Raw genomic sequence first — 23,240 nt, 5'->3', positions numbered from 1 at the left:
TTCCAAAGACTATAGTCTGATGTGTGTATGCACCTTGAGAAAGGAGAGTACAGTTCCTGGAGCTGTGGTATGTTTGGAGCCGCTGCTCTGCATAGCTGGGTAGGAGGAGACAGAGAGGCACGCCCCCCATGGCCTCCAGAGAACTGCCTGTCGCTTGAGAGTGCCAGTTGGTTGCATACCGGAGAACAAGGCTTTTATTACATTTATAATTTACTTTGCTCATTTCTGGATTTAGTGAGGATTTAATTTACTTATTCACAAAATTGTTATAGAAACATTGGCTTAGGGACCAGCTAAGGGATAAATTAGTCATGTGAACTGTTCAATGACCTTTTTAGAGAACTGTGGAAAATATGTCACTGCTATATAAATAGCAGTAGGGTAGATACCGCAATGTACCGCACTTTCCTGGAACTAAAGAAAGACCTGAAGAAACTTGCACAACTGGACAGCGACATCTTTTTCTTGACTACATGCAAAAAGGAAAAACTTATACCTCAAGGACTAAGGATACAGAATCCCACCCTGCATACATACAATAGCAGGTTTGCAGAAGAAATCTGCAGGAGGAGCTCGGAGAGAATACGGAATAACCTTTTAAGAGTCTGCTATAACCGTAAGAGGATTACAAAGGATGAGATACAGAGCCTGAAACTGTCTCTGAATGATGACCCCACTGGATATACATGGGATCAACTACAGACCTTCTATGGGAAACTACAGAGATTCCTAATTAACAACAAAAAGAAAAAACTTCAGAGACTTAGAATTAAGAGTGGACGCCTGGATGCACAAGCAGCAGAAAAAGAGCAACCCACAGGTGTAATGAATCTTTCCTCTTATCAGGCTACTGAATCTGAAATGTCAGTACTCTGCAAAGGCCTGTCATTCTGCCCTGCGAGACCCATAGACAGGATGTTACTCTGTGGAGATATGGAGGAATTTTTCAGAAAGCTGCGACTCAAGGAACACTACCATGATAAGGAAGCCTGTGATACAATGGATAATGGACTAAAACGCACCAGATCTAAAAAGAAAAAAAAGAAAAAAGGATGGACCCCCAAAGAAGGAAGAAACCCGGCCCTGGATAAATACATCAACAAATTCAGACGCAGAATCTCTGACAGGATCCTGAGTAAAAGAAAGACACTGGCCCAGAACGTAACACCACAGGAGCGACAGGCCATCAGATCCCTTAAGGAGAATAAGGACATTATTATTAAACCAGCGGATAAAGGTGGTGCCATAGTCATAATGAACACCAGTGACTACATCCAGGAGACACAAAGACAATTATCCAATACCGCTCACTATGCCAAATTACAGGGGGACCCCACAAAAGGCTACAGGATGGCACTTAATAGGATGGTTAACAGATTGCCTGCAAACATCAGACTACATGTAAGGACCCTTATCCCTGAAGAGCCTAGAACAGCCTGCTTTTACATGCTTCCCAAGATCCACAAAGAGGGAAACCCAGGCAGGCCCATAATCTCAGGGAGCGGAACTCTTACAGAGAACATCTCAGGGTGGCTGGAAAACATCTTGAAACCTCTTGTCTGTAAAAGACCCAGCTACTTACAGGATACCACCCACCTCCTGAACAAACTGACAACCATCGGCCCAGTACCTGAGGGAACCATACTGGCCACGATGGACGTGGAGTCCCTGTACACGAACATTCCCCATGATGATGGTATTGCGGCCTGCCGTAAATATCTTCAGGGTCAGGGCATACCTGTAAAGCCTATTACTGGACTGATCAAATTCATTCTCACTCATAATTATTTCACTTTTGGACAGGACCTCTATTTACAGCAGATGGGCGTGGCAATGGGTTCGCGATTCGCTCCACAGTATGCAAATCTATTCATGGTCAAAATCGAAGAGGAATACCTCAATGCATGTGGCATAAAACCCTTGGCCTACTTCCGCTTCATTGATGATATTTTAATCATCTGGTCCGCAAGTGAGGATGATCTTCTCCAGTTCCACAGGGACTTCAATGCCTTCCATCCTACAATCAAATTGAAACTTACCTACTCTCACACAGAGATTAACTTTCTGGACACCACCATATACATCAGGGGTAACAACAAACAAACCTCTGTGTATCGCAAACCTACAGACCGTCCCACATACCTAAGATATGACAGTTTTCATCCCAAGCACATTAAGAACTCTATAATTTACAGCCAAGCTATAAGGTACAACCGGATTTGTTCTGACAGGATGGACAGAGACAAGCACCTGGATCACCTTAAGAACACTTTCATTAAACAAGGTTACAGTCCTCCCATGGCTGAGGCCCAAATCAGGAAAGCCAGCAACATCCCCAGGACTGAACTCCTGAAAATATAAGCAAAACCAGAAAGAGGAACGTGTCCCTTTGGTTGTCACCTACAACCCACACCTGGAAATCTTAAGGAGGATTGCTAAGGAACTTCATCCCATTTTACACAAGGATCACAGACTGAGAACGATATTCCCTAAACCTCCACTCTTGTCATATCGGCAACCACACAATCTAAAACAGATGATTGTCAGGAGCTCTTTGAATAGGCCTCAACAAAACGGAACATCACCCTGCCGACAAAAAATATGTGGGACCTGCAGACACATTTACTCCACTGACAGGGTAACGATACCAGGTTCACATCAGGAGTACAGAGTACAAGGTAAATTTTCTTGTGGGTCCACCAATCTGGTATATCTGATCATGTGTGCTAAATGCCCCAATGTTATGTACGTGGGAGAAACTGGACAAACTCTGCGCAAACGTATGAATGGACACCGGCACACTATTAATGATACCAAATCTGGACTCCCAGTTGCTACACACTTTCGGTCCAACGGACACAGCATGGATGATCTTTGTGTCACTGCCCTGAAGGGCGGCTTCAAAACGTCAAATGACCGATTAATAGCAGAAACAACATTTATAAATTGGTTCAAAGCTGTGCAGAAGGGTTTGAATAAGGACAACAACTTTCTATACTGGTATGAGATTGATGATATATGAACTGTCTCAGCCACTCTAGCTGAACTTGTGAACTAAGAATTTACGATACCTCTGGGTTAATCCTAATACCAGGTCTGTGAGCAATAAAGTAAACAAGGATCCTTATCTTACCCCATTTAGATGGTCTGTTTGTATTAAGGCATCTTAATGATGTATTTATGCTTGAAGAATATCTGTTTTCCCTTTTGATGTTGCATGTATATAAGCTGTCTGTACCACCAGCTTGCAAACTAACAGGATGTAAACCTGACGAAGGCTGCAAGGCTGAAAGCTTGTTTATTCTTATTCATTTGTAGTTAGCCAATAAATGGTATCATCCTGATTTAAAACTTCTTGCTATATAAATGCATAATAAAATATGTAGAATTCTTGTTTACTGATGTATAACCAATAGGCTTTATGGTAATAATTAAGGTCAATAAGGTATAGATGTATGCTGATACATACACCACTGCATGGTTCTTTTTGGCTACCCCTTGATGTTTTTACATTATCTCGACATAGTGCCTGCATTGATCTCTACATTTCTCCATACAGTTTGTATTCTACCCATCATGCAATTAACTTTTTGGCGTAAACTATATATGCATAATAAGAGGAAAAATAGTTGTCAGCCCTAAGACAACATTTTTCTCATGAACAACAATAGAGAGACACAACTAAATGCCATAAAAACAAAGCAAAACAAACATTGTATACATTTTCCACATTCTACCATGTATTATTACAAATGAGTAATTTTACTTACAGTTGCATTTCTTCTGTACAAATCGAATCTTGCATGCCGTTCTGTATGTCGATAGACGGATACGATCCAGCTCTTGGGCCCCTGGTAAAAACAAAAACCAGCAAAATATTAGATGTACCCAGAAATAAACATATGGAAAATATCCCCACAGCAAAAAAACATGTACCTGGGCACAGGAGTACACTGAGCACATTCTCTGACAAAAATGGGTAAGCAGTGTGCACTTTGAAATAGCAAAGTGAAAGGTAGGCAGACTGAAGCATAGTTATCGACAGTTGTTTCACACCTTGAGCTATATCAAAAAGATTTATACTTCATAAGAGAGCACAAGGTACATAAAAGGCATCGGGGCCTACACTTAAGCCTTCCTACTCATCACCTTGCTATTGCACAGTGCATGTTGTTTACCCAGTTTTGTCAGTAAAGGTGCACAGTATAATGCAGTGCCTGGGTATTTGGCTTTTCTGAGTGGTAGTATGGTTTGTAGTGACTCTTTACCCAGTGAGCAGAGTCTGCACAGGTGTACAGGTTGCATCTAGTACAATACCCTGTGCACGCATCTAGGGCTAACCATTCTAGTTAAAGGACAACTAACCTGAGAGGGATAAGGAGGCTGCCATATTTATTTCCTTTAAACACTGCACATTGGCTGTCCTAATGATCCTCTGCCTCTAATACTTTTAGCTACAGACCTGGAACAAGCATGCAGATCATAGGTTTTACTTAAAGGAATACTATCAATGCCCAAGTGTTCTAAAATGACAACGTACAAATAATGTCTAAGTAGCTGTGTTAACATGTTCCTACTATTCATGTTAAATATCAGAGGCAAAAGCTTTAATTCATTGTGTGTAGATTCTAGCTACGTTTGGAATGTCTCATTTGCAGAGGTGAATCTCTGCAGTCTGACATGCTAAGAACAGTGTAATATTGAAGCAGAATTATTTGAAAACAGGTATCAGGTTTCACACATTACAGTATTACAAATGTTTATGTTGCACATAGGATACATTTTCTCTGCTCTCTGTGAGAGAAAGCTCTGTCTCTGACTGAGCTCTCTGCACACAGAGTTAATGATGCACTGTGAAGGAAATCCCCCCTCCCTTCATGGCTGAGTCTGCCGTCAGAATTTCAGCAGACTGCCATCAGAAAAATTTGAAAGGAATTAGATAACAGTAATCAAATAGATAAGCAGTGAAATGTATACACCAGTACTTAGCAGCACTTCCCAAACATTTCCTATCTCAATTGAAAAAAAATGTTAATTGATCGTGTCCCTTTTAGGCCTCACTGAATTTGCTGCATGCTTGTTTGAGGTGTGTGATTCAGACACTTCTGATACACAATAGATCGGAGGGCTGCCAGGCAACTGATAATGTTTAAAAAGAAATAAATATGGCAGCCTCTATATCACTCTCAGGTCAGTTGTCCTTTAAGACTACACAGGTGCAGTGGTAATGGGCAAAAATCACAACAGATGGACAATGGAAAATCCCTGGCCAGCATCATGTGCATCACTGAGGCCTCTTCAGAGGCTAAAGAAGGGCAGCACTACACATGAGGTATAGAAGAAGAAGGAAACTACCCAGTAACAGCACCACACTGATATAATTGAAATCGTAGAAATCTTCCTCATCGCTGGGCTCACCGTTTTGAAACCCTTATGAAAGGTAGTCTATATTTTTCTACATTAGAATCTAATATTAAACTTCTTCATAGAGCCTATCTTACCCCAGAGAGTTTTTCAAAAAATGTTCCTCAAGCTTCGCCCTTGTGCTATAGAGGGTGTGGTGCTAGAGGTTCTCTAGCTCACATGTGGTGGACTTGCCCTCTTGTCGCCAAATTCTGGTCAAAGGTCTCGGCCCTAATTGCAACAATGTTCCAAATATCATTCTCCCCCACTCCTTTAGTCCTACTACTAGGTAACAAACTGGCCCATATTAAACATCCAGCTCATAGATTACTACAGCATATTGCTAACTCTGCCAAGACTTACCTTGCATCCCGATGGAAAGATACTTATCTCTCGTTAGAAAACATTATAGACAAAATACATAGAGTTATGATATTAGAAAGAGTGATTGCTATCACTGAAGATAAAATGTTACAATTCAGCAACACCTGGTCACCATGGCTAGATTACGCTGACAAAGGCTTGAGATACCGAATATATTTTACCTAACACGAATGTCTTTCTTCTTTGGATAAACTCTTTGTCATATGTCCCATGATGGTAAACTATGCTAATTATCATAATAACTCTCTGGTTTGGTACCTATTTTCTTTTTCTGTATGCAATGAGCTTTTTTCTGTTGTGTTATATTTGTATTATTGTTTTCTATATCGCTCTGCGTGGGGTAAATTCGCCTGTTACTCCATTTTCATTTCTGTTTCATTCAATAAAAACCTCTGAAACTAAATAATGGAAATCTTTATTGAGGAAATGATATATATCACAAAATAAAAACAATCAAAAAAATCACCAACAGGTGACATTGGTTGTATCATGAGTCATGATAAAGTGAATGACAGTAAAACAATAGCAAATTTGAATAGGCAACACAATGAATACCTCAGAAAACACCGACAGTGAGCTCCCGTAGTGCAAAAAGTGCAGCCGTGCTAGCAGCAAAAGAAGATGGGCAAAAGGACCAAGGGAAAAGTGCTTACATGCTGAAAGAAGGACCAGATGAACCATGATACCACCGTTCAGCCTTAATGCATCATCCCGGCTAGCTCCCATTTCAGAAGACACACAGTTAACGAACAAGATAAGGACTGTAGGTTTGTTCTTAACCTGAATCCACTGTGACTGCTTTGTCCCTTCTACCACCTCTGTGACCTCCCTAGCCTCCAGTGTCTCAGTCAGTGTCACCTCTGCTCCCCTGTGCCATCTCGCCTTTGTCCCTGTTACCTCAACATACCCCTCCGTGCCACCTTTGACTCCAATGTGTCCCTCTGTACCACCTCTGCCCCCCTCCACCCTTTGAGTTACGTGAAATTTCACATAAAATTTTGCAATTACGATGCTACCCAATTACAATTTTGAATTTGAACTGAATTCACGTAATCCACTCAAACTTCCGGACCACAGGTTTGCTTTTCAATGTATAGCATTTGTACACAGAACTAGTTATATAGTATAGTGTACATTTTACAGAGTTTTTTTCTTTGATTTTTTTTTAAAATCGATTTTATCAAAAACTACAAGGACTTTTTGAAAAATGTCATGACTTCTTCCCGTTCTCTCACTGTTTGTATTGTTGGGTCATTTGTAAGTCGGGGACTGTATTCACAATTCTCACAATACTTTGTTTCTTTTCTCTAATTTTCATAATTGTATAATAGTGGTTTGGTTAATTGTTTTTGCTAGTGTAGATTTACTGTAGCAAGCTACAATCTACACTGACTAGGAGTCACCCACCCACATCACATTCCCCTTTTGAATTATGCAAGTACTGGGCTGCTCATGAGGCTGTACTGTGCTGTGCTAGTCTACATGTCAAACGACAGGCTTGGAACCACTGACTCATAAGGTGCGCTGAGCGGATCATTCAGAAAAAGCCTTATCAGTCCGCTGACATCGCGTACACACGCGCATACTGTCGGCTAAAGACCGCCCAGCGGGAAGGTCTGGCGGATTCGTCGTTACATTTGGTAGTGCGTGTGTACGCACCTATAGGATGCTGCATCTCTCTTGATCCCAGGTTTGTACTGCCAATACATTTCTTTTCTGCACAAATTCCATTTAAAATAGCGGGTGTTAATCACGGATGTCATGTGCTATAAAGTCTAAATTTCCTGCGATTGGATGAATCATTATGTACATTATCTACATAGCTACAAAGGTATGCACAATCCAGGACTTCAGAACAAACCAACTCTTATACGTACCCACCAGAATATGGATCAGGGAATTTGTGGCGATGCAGTGAATGATCGTCCCCCTCCATCTTCCGGCATTGTCTATCACGACGGGCGTGAACGATTGCTCAAACAAACATAGTAATTTGCTCGAGAGTCCATGGACATCGGAATGATTGCTGGTCCATCATGATGGTCATTCAATTTGAACGATCATTGAGGGTAATTGGATGTCTTTTAATGAAATTTCATTAAACAAGGTTACCCAATAACAACAAAACGATTGTCCGTCACAAACAATATATTGTCACAACCCCCCCCCCCCCCCCAAAAAAAAACATGTCCTGGGTACGGACCTATAGACAGGATAGACAGGAGAGGAACACTGCTCATTTTAGAAGATAACAACTGATGGGGTAAGTGACTGACACACTGTGACCTCTGCACGACCGTGACCAACCCTCTCAGGAGGATAAAATAAAATCAATCATGAAACGTACAACAAAAAAAGAGATTGCTACTGTTCCCTAAATCAGGAATGCCACTGCATACACATGCATATGCAAGGGAATGCATCGTGCAAGTTTATTACAAGATCTCTTGGCTGACGGACTGTCCAATTCATATTCATATAGATCCAACAGGTTTTCTTATATAAGAAGCTTTTATCAAACCACATTTCATACTGACGTGAATCTAATTTATGGAAATCCCATTAGCAATTGCGCTAGGCACTTCTTTTTAGCTCACTGTAAGGCATTATCATCCTCCTATTATTTTTTTCTACCTTCCGACTTACATGATTCCAGCTCATGTTTGCAATTGTGTGCATTTTAAAGGCAATTATTCAGTAATTATGTGGTATTGTCAAAGAGTTTTCATCTGCTCTAACAAGAGCCCGGTAATCAATTAGCTAGCCTTTCCTTCCATTCTGTTTGGTGCTCTTCTCAGGAGAATAGAAATGTGTTGACAAGAGTGACACGGACTCTGAAATCACAGGGGATGTGACGTTTTCAAGTGACTATTCAAACGATAGGGTTCTCCATGTTACACGTTTTTACGCTTAGAGACGTTTGCAGGTAGGTGCCAGTTAACAAGCAAAAATTACAATTAATGTCTTTTAAATGGTTTCTCTCATTAAACACTCTATAATGATCACTACCAGCTGTGAAAATTATAATCAAGCATTTTAAGCATTGTATAAAAATGTAAGGGGCGCGCTGGGTCACCCTCACCAGGTACGCAAAATATCTGCCTCTTATGCTAATTAAAAGTCGTTTTCTGAGAGAACAGAGAAAAATAATACACATTGTCAGGTCTGCCATCATGCTCATCCACTGCAGAATGTGAGATCCTTGCATGCTGAGTGAATAGTGAACAGAGGGGATTGTGGGTAGGCACAGCAACCATGCCCCATAGTGTTTACACAAGTACAGGTATGCACAACAACTATGCTTTCAAAGGACGACTGTAACAAAAAGCTGCCATATTTATTTCCTTTTAAACAATACCAGTTGCCTGGCATTCCTGCTGCTCCTTTCTCTTCCTCAAATACATTTTAGCCATGATCCTGATGAAGCACATGCAGATCAGATGTTTCTGACAATATTGTCAGATCTGACAAGATTAGCCACATGCTGGTTTCCATATTTTTCTCACTTCAGTTGTCCTTTATCACTCATGCCTAGTACACACCATACAATTTTCTGTAAGATTTTCTGTTAGATTTACCTGCCAGATAGATAACTACATGGGAATGCTGGCTGATGTTCCAGCACACCTGTTATGTAAATAGGATGCCATTGTGTACTCAAATGCACGATTTAAATACATACATTATAATTATTATTGATATGTGAAATAAAAGTTTGTAACATATTCAGAGAAAGCCTCATAGTAAATTTACTGTGATTAGAGATGATCGTGCAAGCTCGCGCTCCCTGCTAATCCCAGCTACCGCACCGGACGGTCCCGCCCACTGCACGACTTGTCATTCAAACAAAAAGTCGTTGAGACTCCTTGTACACACAGACAACAAAATGTTTGAAATGCTAATTACAGCTAATTTACATGTCGTTTGACGGGTCAATGGACTTGATAGAACAATGGACCAGGTAAAATGACTGATCAAACGACTTGTTGTTTGAAAGTCTATTAGTTTGACACTAAAAGACATTCAAACAACAAGTCATTTGTACACATGTACGGACCTAACTGTCGTTTGAACGACAGTTAGTCCAAGGATCCGCCAGGCGGATCAGTCAAAACTGCTATCAGTCTAACGATCGTTTGTACACACGTCAAACTGTTGTTTGAACTACAAGTCGTTCAGAAATATCAGACGTGTGTACGTACCTTAAGTTATCGGTTGCCAGGCAATAACTAACCTATCAGGGAGGGGTCACACTTTTCTGTTTTCATGTTCGTTTTCTGCACAGAAAAACGTGTTTCAACTGAGAATTCATGATAATTAATAGGCCAGTTCACTCACACTTAAATGTGTTTTTCAAGTGCAGGAAAAAAAATGGACATCCTGCAGGATAAGGAAAAAAAAAACACAAATCAAGGCACGTTGCCTCAAGTTAGGACATTTAAATAAGTTATTAGGGAGGTGCTAAGAGGGGTGTGGCCATCCAAATGGCAAAGACCGTTTTTCTGTGAATGCATTTGTATAAACATTATTATGCGAGTGTGCAAAAGGTTAACTTTCTTTGTCATCCTGCAGGATAATTCTGCACACTGTGTGTGGTTTCTCTATCAATTACATTAGCTGCTGAGAAAAACCACATGCTTTTTTTCTACATACAAACACGCATGGTGTGCAGAAAATAAGTGCAGTAATCTGAAAGTGTGACCCTGCCTCAGAATCTGACCAGTCGTGTGCAAAGTTTAACTCTCAATCTAGAACAAAAAATAACTGCTTAGTGATATTTTAGATCACACCTCTAACTGCGATGGGCAAATTAGATTAAGCTTTCTTAACTTCAGCAAATGATATATTTTGTTTTTCTCTTTGTAGCTGGGACTAGAGTGCCCCTAGCAATGGCAATCCACATGCCAGCAGTGGGAGTGTCATGTGCCAGGGTAATCAGGCTTGTGCATGCGTAGTCCGGATGTACGGTTTGTCAGAAGCATAGAGGAAAGGGAGTACTTCCAAAGGCTGTCCAGTGAGTACCAAAGACAAAGCGCATGGCATAACTGCAACAGGGGGTTTGTTTTGGAATGACAGGATGCACCAAAGGACTGGAAAAGGTATCCAGAGCCTCCCCTCTATATAGGTATGCATCTAACTTGAAGGGAGATTCCGCACTTCAGGTTCACTTTAAGAGTTTTTTTTTACCATTTTATATGTTTAATTACACTTTTTGTTTCTTGCCAGAGCAACATTTTCTTTTTAATCACTAGCTAGCAATTTAAATGTAATTTTCATTTTTTGTGATGTTCACTTTCAGCGCCTACATAGATCCAGACAACTTTTTTCTTTCTTTTTTTTTCCTTAGGGCTAACAAAGAGATACTCAAAGGCGTTCAGCAAACAATGATCTTTACTACCTTTAGGCTGCTTCCACACAGGGACGTTACAGGCGCACGTTAGTGCAGCCTGTAACGCTCCCCCAACGCACAGCAATGTAACACAAGTGGGCTGTTCACACTGCCCACGTTGCATTACATGTAACGCTGCACGTTGTAGTGAAAGTGCAGCATGCTGTGCGTTCTAGCGGCTTTAGCCGCGTTACACTGTTTGCACATGCTCAGTGGGGGGCGGAGAGGAGGCGGGGAGATGCCGCTACAGTAGCCGCGCACATGGCTACTTAATATGCACTGCACTGGCGGCCGCTGATTGGCCGGCGGGACCACGTGATGCGGAGTGTCTTGCTCCGCATCAGCTGGTCCCGCCGGCCAATCAGCGCCACCCTGGGAGACCTTATGCGGATAGAGCCGCCTAACGCGGCTCACTCTACCGTCCTCTCCCGCACCACCATGCGTTGCGTTAGGGTCACGTTATGCGACCATAACGTCCCCTAAAACGCAACGTCTTGGTGTGTAAGTAGCCTTAGTGTATCTCCCCATATGAACATTGCTGGTAGGAACTGTACAGTCATACAAAAGTTTATTTACAGAACAACTTCTTCTAGCACAACAGGAGAAAGCTTGTGTAAGCCAACGGCTTGAAATCCCCATCCAAATATCACCTACTTATGAGTCCTATAAATAAACTTCTGGCAAAGGAATAAAGAAAGGAATATGGAAGCTGCTGTTATTAGCTGCTGTGTTTTTCAGTGTTTCCCAAACTGTCTAATCAGCTGTCACACTAAAACTAGGCACACTTTACACTTTAAAAAAAAATAGAGTAGAGAAGCCTTTCTCAAACATTTTCCCCTGGAGGAACCCTTCAAATCATTTCAGATCTCAGGGAACCCCTGCATTATTGGGTGAATGGGATGTATTTTGCAGTAGTTGTGGTCTTTAAAAATGGGAGTGGCTACACTTTTTAATATTGCCTCTTTAACAGCCTCTGTTCTGTATTTCTCCTTTATAGGGCACGCATTTCATCATACATGGCAAAAGGACACCAGGTTAAATGGCTAGTGTAGTACAATATCAGCAATACTGCCAATATTATACTAACGCTTTACCTAACCTACTTCTCATTGTAACCCTCCCTCTACCTACTCCTACCACTACCCTATCCCCAGTAGCTACTCCTAAAACTAACCTACCTGTTACCCTGCACCTAACACTACCCTACTGGATATAAGTCCAGCACCCAAATTATACCCTGGGCACTGCTATACCTGTAAATAACCTTGCAGTCTGTGGTGGTGCCCAAACTACCAGTCGCCTTGCAGTGCCCAAATTACCTGCCTCACCCATTTCATGCACTCCATTACTGTGCTTTTCATCATAGCAGCCTGTGTTATTGTTTCTCATTGAAATACAATTAAAGTGCTTCTATTGAACAGTATTTTTATTTTTTTTAGTACCTCCTATTATAGTGCCTCTCATTATGCTGTCTCCCTGTCCTGGTGCTTTTTCTTAGTTTTATTACTGTGCTATTTATAGTACTGACCATAAATTTACCACGCCTTTATAGTACCCCTCATAGAGAGCTTTATTACACGCCCACCACCCCATAACACACATCGGGCCTGATTCACAAAGCGGTGCAAAGTGTTTGCACGCCAGCGAAAAGCCCTTTATCACGCCTAAACTCAGTTTAGGCATGATAAGAAACTTGCGCGAATTTTCCACGCGCAAAGTTTTGCGTGCGATGTGCCCATTAAACCCTATGGGCGCTGTGCGCGGAGTTGCGCGGAGTTGCGCGATTGCGCGCGCAAAACTTTGCGTGCGATAAAGAGCACAAAGCGGTGCTAACTCAGCGGTGCAAAGGTTATCACGCCTAAAGTCTTTTAGGCATGATAACTGAGTTATCACCGCTTTGTGAATCAGGCCCATACTGTTTAATTACTATGCCCCCCAATTATTTTTTAAAAAAACTCACTTCAACTTGAATAAATCGCAAATACCCTCTTTTTAAAGAAAGCAAATTTCTGTTTTGTGTAGCGTTTTAGTAAGTTGTTTTGTGGGCCCTTTTAGCCCCTTATACACTCCCAGGAGTTCTGGTTCACTATAAGATTGCTGGGCAAGCTCAACCAGGCAAGACAGTTTTTTGTAAAGGAGTCAGCAATGCCTCCTTCCATCTTCCTCTTAGTTCAGGTCTTTCTTTAAAATACCAGGAGCTTTGGGTCGAAGCTTCTTCTCTCTACATTGGATATTCTAAAATAATACATTTGAAATTAAGTCTTTTTGTTTCAAATAGAACACTGGAGTAATCATTTTGATTTTAACAAAAAGATATGAAACCTTAGTATAATAAATGGCAATACTTACGCATTTCTGCAAACAACTGCCTTTTGTCGGCCATGTTATTCGCCCTTTTCCCAGAGTCCTCAATCATTCTGTAAAGAAACAGCAGCGACAGCGTAAGCATATGAAGCGAAGAACACTCAAGATCTTTATTGCACGGTATTTAGCTCATAAAGAGTCGTTCATTTTTATAGCGATATGTCACATATACATAACAAAAGGTTGCAACAGAAGAGAATTCTAAATTTATTAGGCTATTAAAAAGATTTGGCAATGTGGTATATCTCAAAACACCAGCATACTGTATGTGTGTGTGTGGCTGAGCAAAGCAGCTAATTACGATAAATTGGGCTATTATTTAAATGTTTCACATTATTTATTAGCTTCACAATCCATGCAAATCTTAGTTACAGCTGTGAATTCCGTTCCTCTACTCCCCCAACAGATAACGTATGCAGTGGCCACGCCTGCCCATCCAGCTAGGATTCCAACACACAGATGCTCAGGGAGAAGATGAAATTCCTCAGATAATATCCAATCCTATGTTATCAGTGTGTGCTGCCTTTATACTGCTGGCTTCCAAACAGCCCTGACACAGCAACACAGCAGTAGTGTGTGCTCCTTCTCTCTATTCATTGCAACCCAACTGTGTCTGAACTAACCACTATTTTCATCAGCTAAGGATGGTCAGAGAGATGCAAATAATTCTGAGTTAATGCAAATATAATGCCAATTTACGCGGCTTGAAATGCACATAAAGTATAGCAAAATACCAACATTTATTAACTCAAATCTGAGGTGGATGAAAACAAAAATGTTACTTACCTATGAAGAGGAATCCTCCAGAAGCCTCTCATGACTTCATCAAGACAGCATCTCCTGCCTGGGACCCTCTGTGGCCGTGCTGCGACTGTACAAATACAGCCATGTCTATGCAGTAGCCTTGGCTTACTGAACAGGAACAGCCGTACTCATGCAGGCACAGTATGGCAACGACCGTTCACGGCAGGGAGTGCAGCCACGAGAACATATCCAACAAGTTTGTGGCAACAGTGGGGGCAAAGAGGACACAGGAAGCCTTTGGACTTTTTTGTTTTCATCCACCTTGAGGTCTAAAACTGATAATGCACATTACACCTGCAGAGGAAAATGACAATGCATAGGCAAACGCAGGGGGATTGCAGCTGCCAATAATCCCCCCTCAGACCAGGGCCTGTGCAGCATCTGTGGACAGGCACAAGTTGAGACACCAGAATATCTGCAGGTATCCTGCAGCTCACAGCACCGCCCCCTTTCTTTTCCTGCTACAGTAGACTTATATGGAGCAGCAGCGTTTGTACACAGCATGGAGAAGCTCTGGGGAACTTAGAGTCAGGTATGAGCACAGCCCTGTGCCTTGCTGGGTGAATGCTTCACTTTTCCCTTCATTAGCAATGTCGGCTGTCCTCATTATTATCTGTATCCAAACTGCTCCTGATTAATCCCTTTGTCGATCAGGAGCAGATCGGACATTCAGGAACTAATTGTCAGATCCTGTCAGCTGGACTGGAAGTTGCATTGTACGTACCCAGCATGATGTCCTACCATATTATTATACTGTATTGTGCATGGCTGAGGGAGTCCTTTCAGAAATCCCCCATCCCTTGAAAATACTGGGTTTGCCCCTGCAGTGACCTTATAGATGATATAACAAGTCTACAAAAATGATAAATCCTATAGATCAGTGTTTCTCAACCTGGGGTCCGTTGGCCCCTGGGGGTACATCAGCACCTGTCAGGTGGCCCACCCAGGGGTCGCAGACAAAATGGCGGATCTCAGTTCCCCCAGGAAAGAAGTGGCAAGCTGTGTCCGTGGCGAAGGATGCAGTAATTTACATAGCCCCATTCACGCGTGGACTCCTCCTCTTTCAGTGCTCTAGTCTTCTCGACGCGTCCTTTCTGCATGGTTACCCAGCGGCGCCTCTCATGACGTCAGAGGTGCTGCCGAAAGTAGCGAGAGGAAGCGTGAAGGTGAGAAGACAAAAGCACTGAGAGAGGAGGATAGCCTGACTGCAGGAGTCCGCACGGGAACGGGGCAGTGTATGTATGTGACTTAACTGGGGCACCACCTGGCTATCTTTACTGGAGCACCTGTAACTCGTTACCTACTCTGGGGCACCACCTGGCTATCTAAACTGGAGCACTTATAGCTCGCTACCTACTCTGGGGCACCACCTGGCTATCTAAACTGGAGCACCTATAGCTCGCTACCTACATTGGGGGCACCTGTACCTCTCTAACCTATACTGGGGGACCTATACCTGGATACGTCTACAGGGGGCACTTATACCTGGCTAGGATAGGGTGACAAGAGCTGATACAGAGGGGGACAATAGGTGACTCAGGGGGACAAAAGAGTCACGGGTAAACAGAGGGGGAGAAAAGAGAATGGATTCAGGTTAAGAATGGACGCAGTCCCTATCTCCTTTGTTACCCATGGACTACCTGTATTTCACTAGTATTTGGCTCCACAAACATTATGACCACGCCCACTTTTTCGCCGCTTCTTTGGTAGGGGGTAAATTTACTTAGGGGTAACCCACAAAGGGGTATGTGTGCTGAAAAGGTTGAAAACCGCTGCTATTGATGCACGAAATGAGACATCAGAAAAAAATAATTGCAATTTAGATTGGAAGGCTGTGTATGTTTAGTGTTACGTTTATGCTGTACACTACAGGCTATGGATGTACAAGTCTCTAAGGGCCCTTTCACACCAGAGGGATTTTTCGGCGTTTTAACGCCACGGCTGAAGTTGGCGTTTTGCTAGGTAAAAGAAAGTCCATAGACTTTCATTTTACCTTTCACATCTAACTCGGCGTTTTGAAGCGTTGCGTTTCAACGCTCCCAGGAGCTTTTTCAGGGCTGTTAACAGCCAAAGTTGGCTGTTGGCGTTTCAATGATAGTCAATGGAAAACGCCAACTTCAGCGTTTTCAAAGCCTTTTCAAAGCGTTTTACAGCTATCTTGTTCACTTATTTTTATAGAAGAAAAAAAAAAGGACGTTTTCATATGGGCTGTAAAACTCTTTCAAAAGGCTTTGAAAACGCTTTGAAAACGCTATGTATTGGCGTTAAGCAAAAGGCTGACTTTCAGCCTTTTCTACCGCAGCCTCTAGTGTGAAAGAGCCCTAAATAAAATTGTTGCAATTTTCTGTACACTTCATGGAACTGCTTGATTATTTTAAGCTGTCTTAACCAAAACCTAGTTGATATTTGAAGCTCTAGCAGAACTCTGAATTGTATGCAGCCTAACTACTTAGATAACACTTTTTATTTTTCAGATATAGAAAAAATTCCTGAAAGAATCATGCTTGTGTTCTTATTTACTGCAGGGGCTTACAGCTAATCCTGGTACTTGGCAAGCATGCACTTATTAATATAGCCCTGAGTGCATATAGCAAACACCAGAGATAACTGAGTCCACAAAAAGTAAAATGCTTTCAGTGTCTGCCAAAGTTAATTAAACTTTCCAATAAATTTCTCTTCGTTCCTAAACTTATCCAGATTGCTGGGAAGCACCATATGAATTATAAATCATGCTGAAATGGAGTAATTGTTTAAACCATGGTCATCTTTAATCCTAAATTACGGTACCTTTAAAGAGAATCTGTACTCTGAAATTCTTACAATAAAAAGCATACCATTCTATTCATTATGTGCTCCTGGTCCCCTCTGTGCTGTTTCTGCCATTCTCTGCTGCAAACCTGGCTTGTAATTGCCAGTTTTAGGCAGTGTTTACAAACAAACTAACCAGCTTCTAATAGGCTCAGCTAAGCAGAGTGTGTTAGTCACACAGAGCCTGCAGGGGGTGTGTACAGCTTCTAGCTAATCACAAGCAGCCCTGCACATTCCAGTCTGACTGCCTCAGCCTGACTGTGCCGACTATAGAGAGAAGATTAGATCATATAACAGAGATAACACAGCTACTGTGCAATTAGGAAAAGCTGCAGTAAGCCAGACCACATTAGAAAAGGCATAGGAACTTATAGCATAGAAGAAATAAAGATAAACAATTTGTTACAGAGTCTCTTTAAAGCCAAACTCCGAGCTGAGAAAGATGCAGTACTGTAAACTGTACCCCCGCATGCTATAAATGTTTATCTTGACTTCATCTCCAAAGCAGTTTCCTGACTAAGCAAACAAAGCATTGTTTGACAGTGGGCACCTATACATGTGGGGGGTGTGATTACTGTCGGTTCATTCAGGTGGGTATGGCCTTTACTACGTCCCGCGGCAGGAGAGTCATATTGTCCCATTTTGGCAATTGCAAGACAATTTTAGTAGTATATATATTGTTATGCCACTGTGGCGCGTGGGCAAAACAAAACGCCCACTGGGGGAACGCATGTCAGAGCATGTCAAGAACATTGAGAAGGGCGAATTGGGCTCTCCTGTCGCGAGACACTATGCCTTGGAAAAGTAGCACAGCAGGGGTTAGGTTTATGGTGTTGGACCGTATTCACCCCACAATAAGAGGGGGGAATCTCGATAGACTCCTCCTTCGATGTGAATCATGATGGATTTATAATTTACAGGCATGTGAAGCACCTGGCCTCAATGAGCAGACAAGTTTTGCCCATTTCCTGCCCATGTAGCGGTTGCTGTCTGGGCACTTTGATATCCTGCATTTGGGCGTTGTGCTCTGTCCTGCGTCTCTGGGTATCCCTTGGCATCCTCTATCTATTTTTGCCCTGTTAGCTTATCCTGTATCACTGGGACATTGTCCCTCGTACTGACATTGTGGACTGTGTGTCCATATTGACATGTTATTTAACCAGCTGAGCGGTCTGGACGAGCTCAGCTCGTCCAGTACCGCCGGAGCCTGCCGCTCAGGCCCTGCTGGGCCGATTTGGCTCAAATAAAAAGCAGCACACGCAGCCGGCACTTTGCCAGCCGCGTGTGCTGCCTGATCACCGCTGCAGTGCGGCGATCCGCCGCATGCAGCGGCGAAAGAGGGTCCCCCCAGCCGCCTGAGCCCAGCGTAGCCGGAACAAAAAGTTCCGGCCAGCGCTAAGGGCTGGATCGGAGGCGGCTGACGTCAGGACGTCGGCTGACGTCCATGACGTCACTCCGCTCGTCGCCATGGCGACGAGGTAAGCGAAACACGGAAGGCCGCTCATTGCGGCCTTCCGTGTTATTTCTGGCCGCCAGAGGCGATCAGAAAATCGCCTCCGGAGCGCCCTCTAGTGGGCTTTCATGCAGCCAACTTTCAGTTGGCTGCATGAAATAGTTTTTTTTTTATTAAAAAAAAACCCCTCCCGCAGCCTCCCTGGCGATCTTAATAGAACGCCAGGGTGGTTAAGGGCTGATGGGCAGTTTATATACAGAGTTACAGCACTCTATAAATTGGTTATATATAGATTTGTGTGTGTTGGGGTGGTGTGTGGAGACATATGGGTTTATGGTGTGTGGCTCTTGTGGTGCCTTTGTTGACTGGCGGGGGCGGGGCCGAGACGGGGGTGGAGACCTTTTGAGTTAGTAGGCGCACAGTGATTTTTATGGTTGGCTTTTTGATTTTGATATGTTGGGTATAACTGCATATGATTATGTGGTGCCCTGGTTTCAATGTGGCCCATACTGGGTCTCATATATACAGCTGATGGGGATCTTCTGTGCGCCCGTGTGCCTTTTTTCTTCTCCCCTCCTTCTCTGATCCCCTCCCCTGCCGCTCTCCCCGGTCCTGCCTGACTGCGCAGCTGCCGCTCTGTGTCCCCACGCACACACACGTGTGTGTTTGTTATTAGTAGGCGAAGGCGTACATGCGTACAAATGGCCGCATGATAGATATAGGGAGGAAGTTGTAGGTGAGGGTAGTCACGCCCCTTGAGAAAGCCGGAAACCGGCGAAACGTCGGGGAAACTACCCTACTGCATGGGACGCCACGCCGTCCCGACCTCCACTCAGGCGGCACAGTAAGACGTTACCAGCAAGCCTCCTTCAGCCACATTGCCATACAGATGGGACAGAAACAGCGCTGAGCTTGGCCTGAAGCTGGACAGCCATTTACATTGCTTGCAAGGTTTCATGGTGATTATACATCCTCCATTGTGGAGATCACACTCTATGGATTGCTGGGAAGCATAGGATGTCGCACAGCCTCCGTCCAGGTGTATGGTGAGATTAATTTATCTATGCAGTATACTTCCATCATGCTATGGTGAGATGCCTTACATATCTGTTTAACTTGGAGTGTATATGAGCAACTGCGAACATACCCTGGTGAGGCTATACCTTAGAGATTAACAACGAGGCTATATCTTAGAGATTAACAACTGTGACGTCACTGCTTGCTTTGCTATGATCAAGGGATGAACTGCTTGCTGCGGTATCTGCAATACTAACAACTGAAGCCTATGCCAATCATTGCTGGACTGCCTCTGCACCTAGCCTATGTTTTTGTTCAGTGTTTTTGCTACAAGTGGATATGGCATGCTGACTGCATGCATCTAGACTCGATTTATACACTTTCCATTGACATTAGGTTTAGATGCCGGTGTGTGGCTGGTTGTATGTCTGGTGTTTTGAGTGGCTGCTTCCTGATTAATTAGCCTGCAGCCGGCGACGCAGATGTGCGTCGCTGGTCCTGCAGCTGCCACTTTGCCGGCGCGCGTTGAGTGCGCGGTCGGCAAGTGGTTAAAAGCATACCCAGCGTCTTAGCTCAGGGTCCCTTTAAAGTGGGATAAAACTCTGTCATCTGAAATGTTTTTTCCTACTTTGCATTACTCATAAAGTTACCATATTTGTTTAGGTAATATACCAAGTATCATTGTCTGTTTACAAATTACAAGTTCCCAAAGTACAGAGTATTTGCTCTGTAAGCTGCATTTTATTGCATAGCTGCTGTATTTATATATTTAACTCTATCTAGTGATTATTTCTCAGCTATCTCTGCTGTTACTATGCGTGGCAGCGCAGTCCCAGCACGCTGCTAATATTTAACATTCTTTGTGAGCTACAATTAGTTAACAAAATATATCACATATTTAGATGATGCCAGAAGCTGTCCCACTGAAAAAAAAGAAAGTTCTGTTTTAACTGTTTGAATGTGGTTTTGCTACTTTTTTTCCCCGTGGTTACAGATTTCATGGGGTAAATAATCTTTTTGGGCCAAAGAAGAAATGCTGAGTTTCATACCACTTTAAGCATCGGTTGGGGGTGAGGGGGGGGGGCATCGGTTGAGTGGGTCACTTGGTGTTAGGACTCGGTTGGGGAGTGGGTTAGTGTTATGCACCAGTTAGGGATCAGTTTGGGGGGCAGTTAGGGTTAACCATTCATAGAGGGAGGGTTCAAGTGAGATGGGGTCAGATTAGGCGATAGTAAAATATTGGTAAAAATTACAGAAATTTCATTATCGTAATTACATAGAGCCCTATGGTAGAATATTTATAGTTTTACATATATTCTACCAGCAGCTATCTCAGGCATCAAAATTATGTTGCACCACTATTTAATATAAGCATATACTCAGTGCAGCCCTATTTAAGACATCAGCCAGTGCTGCTGAAGAAGCCTTACTACCACAAAGATGCACAAGGACCAACTACAGGGCCACTTTACATAAAATCTATAGTACAAGATATATGGAGACTGCCATTTTTATTTTCTTTTGAAAAATGCTAATAGCACAGTACGCTATTGCCAGCTGGAACACGGAAAAAAGACGTGTGGCTCGGGGCGTGCAGGCGCAGTTGCCGTCAATGGTAAAGAAAGTAGCTGGCGGTGGGAGAATTGAGGATTGTGGAGGACCGGCGCAGGACAGGAAGGCTGCGCAAGGCTGACAGAAGCCGTAGGTAAGTAAAATACTTTGTTTTATAACAATTTACAGTTCCACTTTAAAGAGACTCTGTAACAAAATGTTCAGCCTTATTTCTTCTATCCTAGAAGTTCCTACACCTGATCTAATGTGGTCTGGCTTGCTGCAGCCTTTTCTAGTTGCACTGTCTCTGTATTAAATCTAATCTTCTTTCCTTTGTCAAGCCTTGTCGAGGCAGAGGGGAATGCACTGCTCTGCTGTGATAGGGAGAAGTTATACACACCTCCTCCACGCCCCCTGCAGGCTCTGTGTGTGTGCTGTGTGTATGAGTCAGACAAGGTCTCTGCTCACAGCCAGCATCTGCAGGCTCAGGAGCTGTGACCTTGTGAACAGCTATGAGTGCAGAAAGATCAGTTCAGAGCTCAAACAAGCAGCTAAGGCAACAAGTGGTGTAACATTCCAGCAATCAAATCAGGTTTGAGAGGAGCCTCTTCAAACAGGCACCTGCTCTGATGATGTATTTCCTGTTTGGTGGCCATCTTCATTGTTTACAAAATGAATAAAACAGTGATTTTATCACCAAGAAAGCAGCGGGGAGCAGCGACAATGTCACAGAGGGGGCTAGGAGAAGACAACAAACAGGCTGGTACGTTTATGTAAGATTTTCACAGTACAGATTCTCTTTAAATGGCTTTTATGCTAACTCCCTGCATCTAATACCTTATAAACAAATGGTCCATAAATAAATGACAGCCAGACCACTGGTATTAAACTTGGAGTAAATATTCACGCTTTGTATCCCTCTCATTACAAAGTTTCCATTAATGATTAAGACACCAGCCGTCTTAGACGGTTGCTCTGTCAGAAGTAAGAAAGCATCTACCTTTTACAGGATTGCATGTACAGAGTTGAAATTAGCGTAAAAAGATTTAAACAAAAAAAAAAAAAAAACACTTATAGCAAATATTGGTTGGAGCTGGGTGTTACACACTAAGGTTTGTCACTCAACCTGGAGCTGCACTAGACAAAGAAAGAAGCCACCAGGGACAAGAGCGGGCAGTGATCCAAAGTTCCTGTGGCATAGTGGGAATAGTACCACAGGAGCGGGATGTGACATTTGTCAGGGAGGTTGCTTAGTGGATTGTGACCCTTTTTATAGTGACCCTTTTTATATAATTGAATCCTCCACTGTGTATTTGTGCACTTAATAAATACAAGCATACCAGACACCACTGAGTAGGCCTTTCTTCTACTGCTTATATCGAGGCACATTAGGTGCACTCAGCAGGTGGCTGTAACAAATGAAGAGGTCGTCTCTTGCGACAGGAAATTATTATGGTCAGTGATGGTGCTACAGCTTTATCTACATGTTGTGTTGAGACCGGTTTAAAGGGATACTGTAGGGGGGGGTCGGGGGAAAATGAGCTGAACTTACCAGTGGCTTCTAATGGTCCCCCGCAGACATCCTGTGTTGGCGCAGCCACTCCCCAATGCTCCGGCCCCGCCTCCGGTTCACTTCTGGAATTTCTGACTTTAAAGTCAGAAAACCACTGCGTTTGAGTTGCCGTGTCCTCGCTCCCGCTGATGTCACCAGGAGTGTACTGCGCAGACACAGGCCATACTGGGCCTGCGCTGTGCGCTCTTGATGACATCAGCGGGATCGAGGACACGGCAACGCAGGCGCAGTGGTTTTCTGACTTTAAAGTCAGAAATTCCAGAAGTGAACCGGAGGCGGGGCCGGAGCATCGGTGAGCGGCTGCGCGGGCACAGGATGTCTGCGGGGGACCATTAGAAGCCCCGGGTAAGTTCAGCTCATTTTCCCCCGACCCCCCCTACAGTATCCCTTTAAGGAATACTTCTTCCTGTCAGAAGCTGCAGACCTAAACTGCTCTCTTTTGCCAATACGGTAAACCCCTATTGGGGTGTGACTTATGAGAACCCCTGGGATTT

The 23,240-nt window shown here is 43.2% G+C and overlaps 1 protein-coding gene across 18 annotated transcripts in view; it reads right to left on the bottom strand.

Annotated features, from left to right (window-relative positions):
* Positions 1-23,240, bottom strand: part of DTNA (dystrobrevin alpha) — a 348,338-nt gene that overhangs the window by 132,613 nt on the left and 192,485 nt on the right. For all 18 annotated transcript variants that reach the window (XM_068237333.1, XM_068237332.1, XM_068237336.1 and 15 more), the window contains 2 exons: positions 13,526-13,593; positions 3,771-3,851 (listed from right to left, as the gene is read on the bottom strand). In XM_068237333.1, coding sequence (XP_068093434.1) covers positions 3,771-3,851; positions 13,526-13,592 — 148 coding nt within the window. In that variant the 5' untranslated portion in view covers position 13,593. The remainder of the gene's footprint in view (positions 1-3,770; positions 3,852-13,525; positions 13,594-23,240) is intronic.

This window comes from Hyperolius riggenbachi, chromosome 5 (assembly GCF_040937935.1).
Source record: "Hyperolius riggenbachi isolate aHypRig1 chromosome 5, aHypRig1.pri, whole genome shotgun sequence".
In the NCBI taxonomy this organism is placed as follows: Eukaryota; Metazoa; Chordata; class Amphibia; order Anura; family Hyperoliidae; genus Hyperolius; species Hyperolius riggenbachi.
The sequence above is the reverse complement of the archived record's forward strand: the minus strand, read 5'-3'. Positions and strand labels throughout refer to the sequence as shown.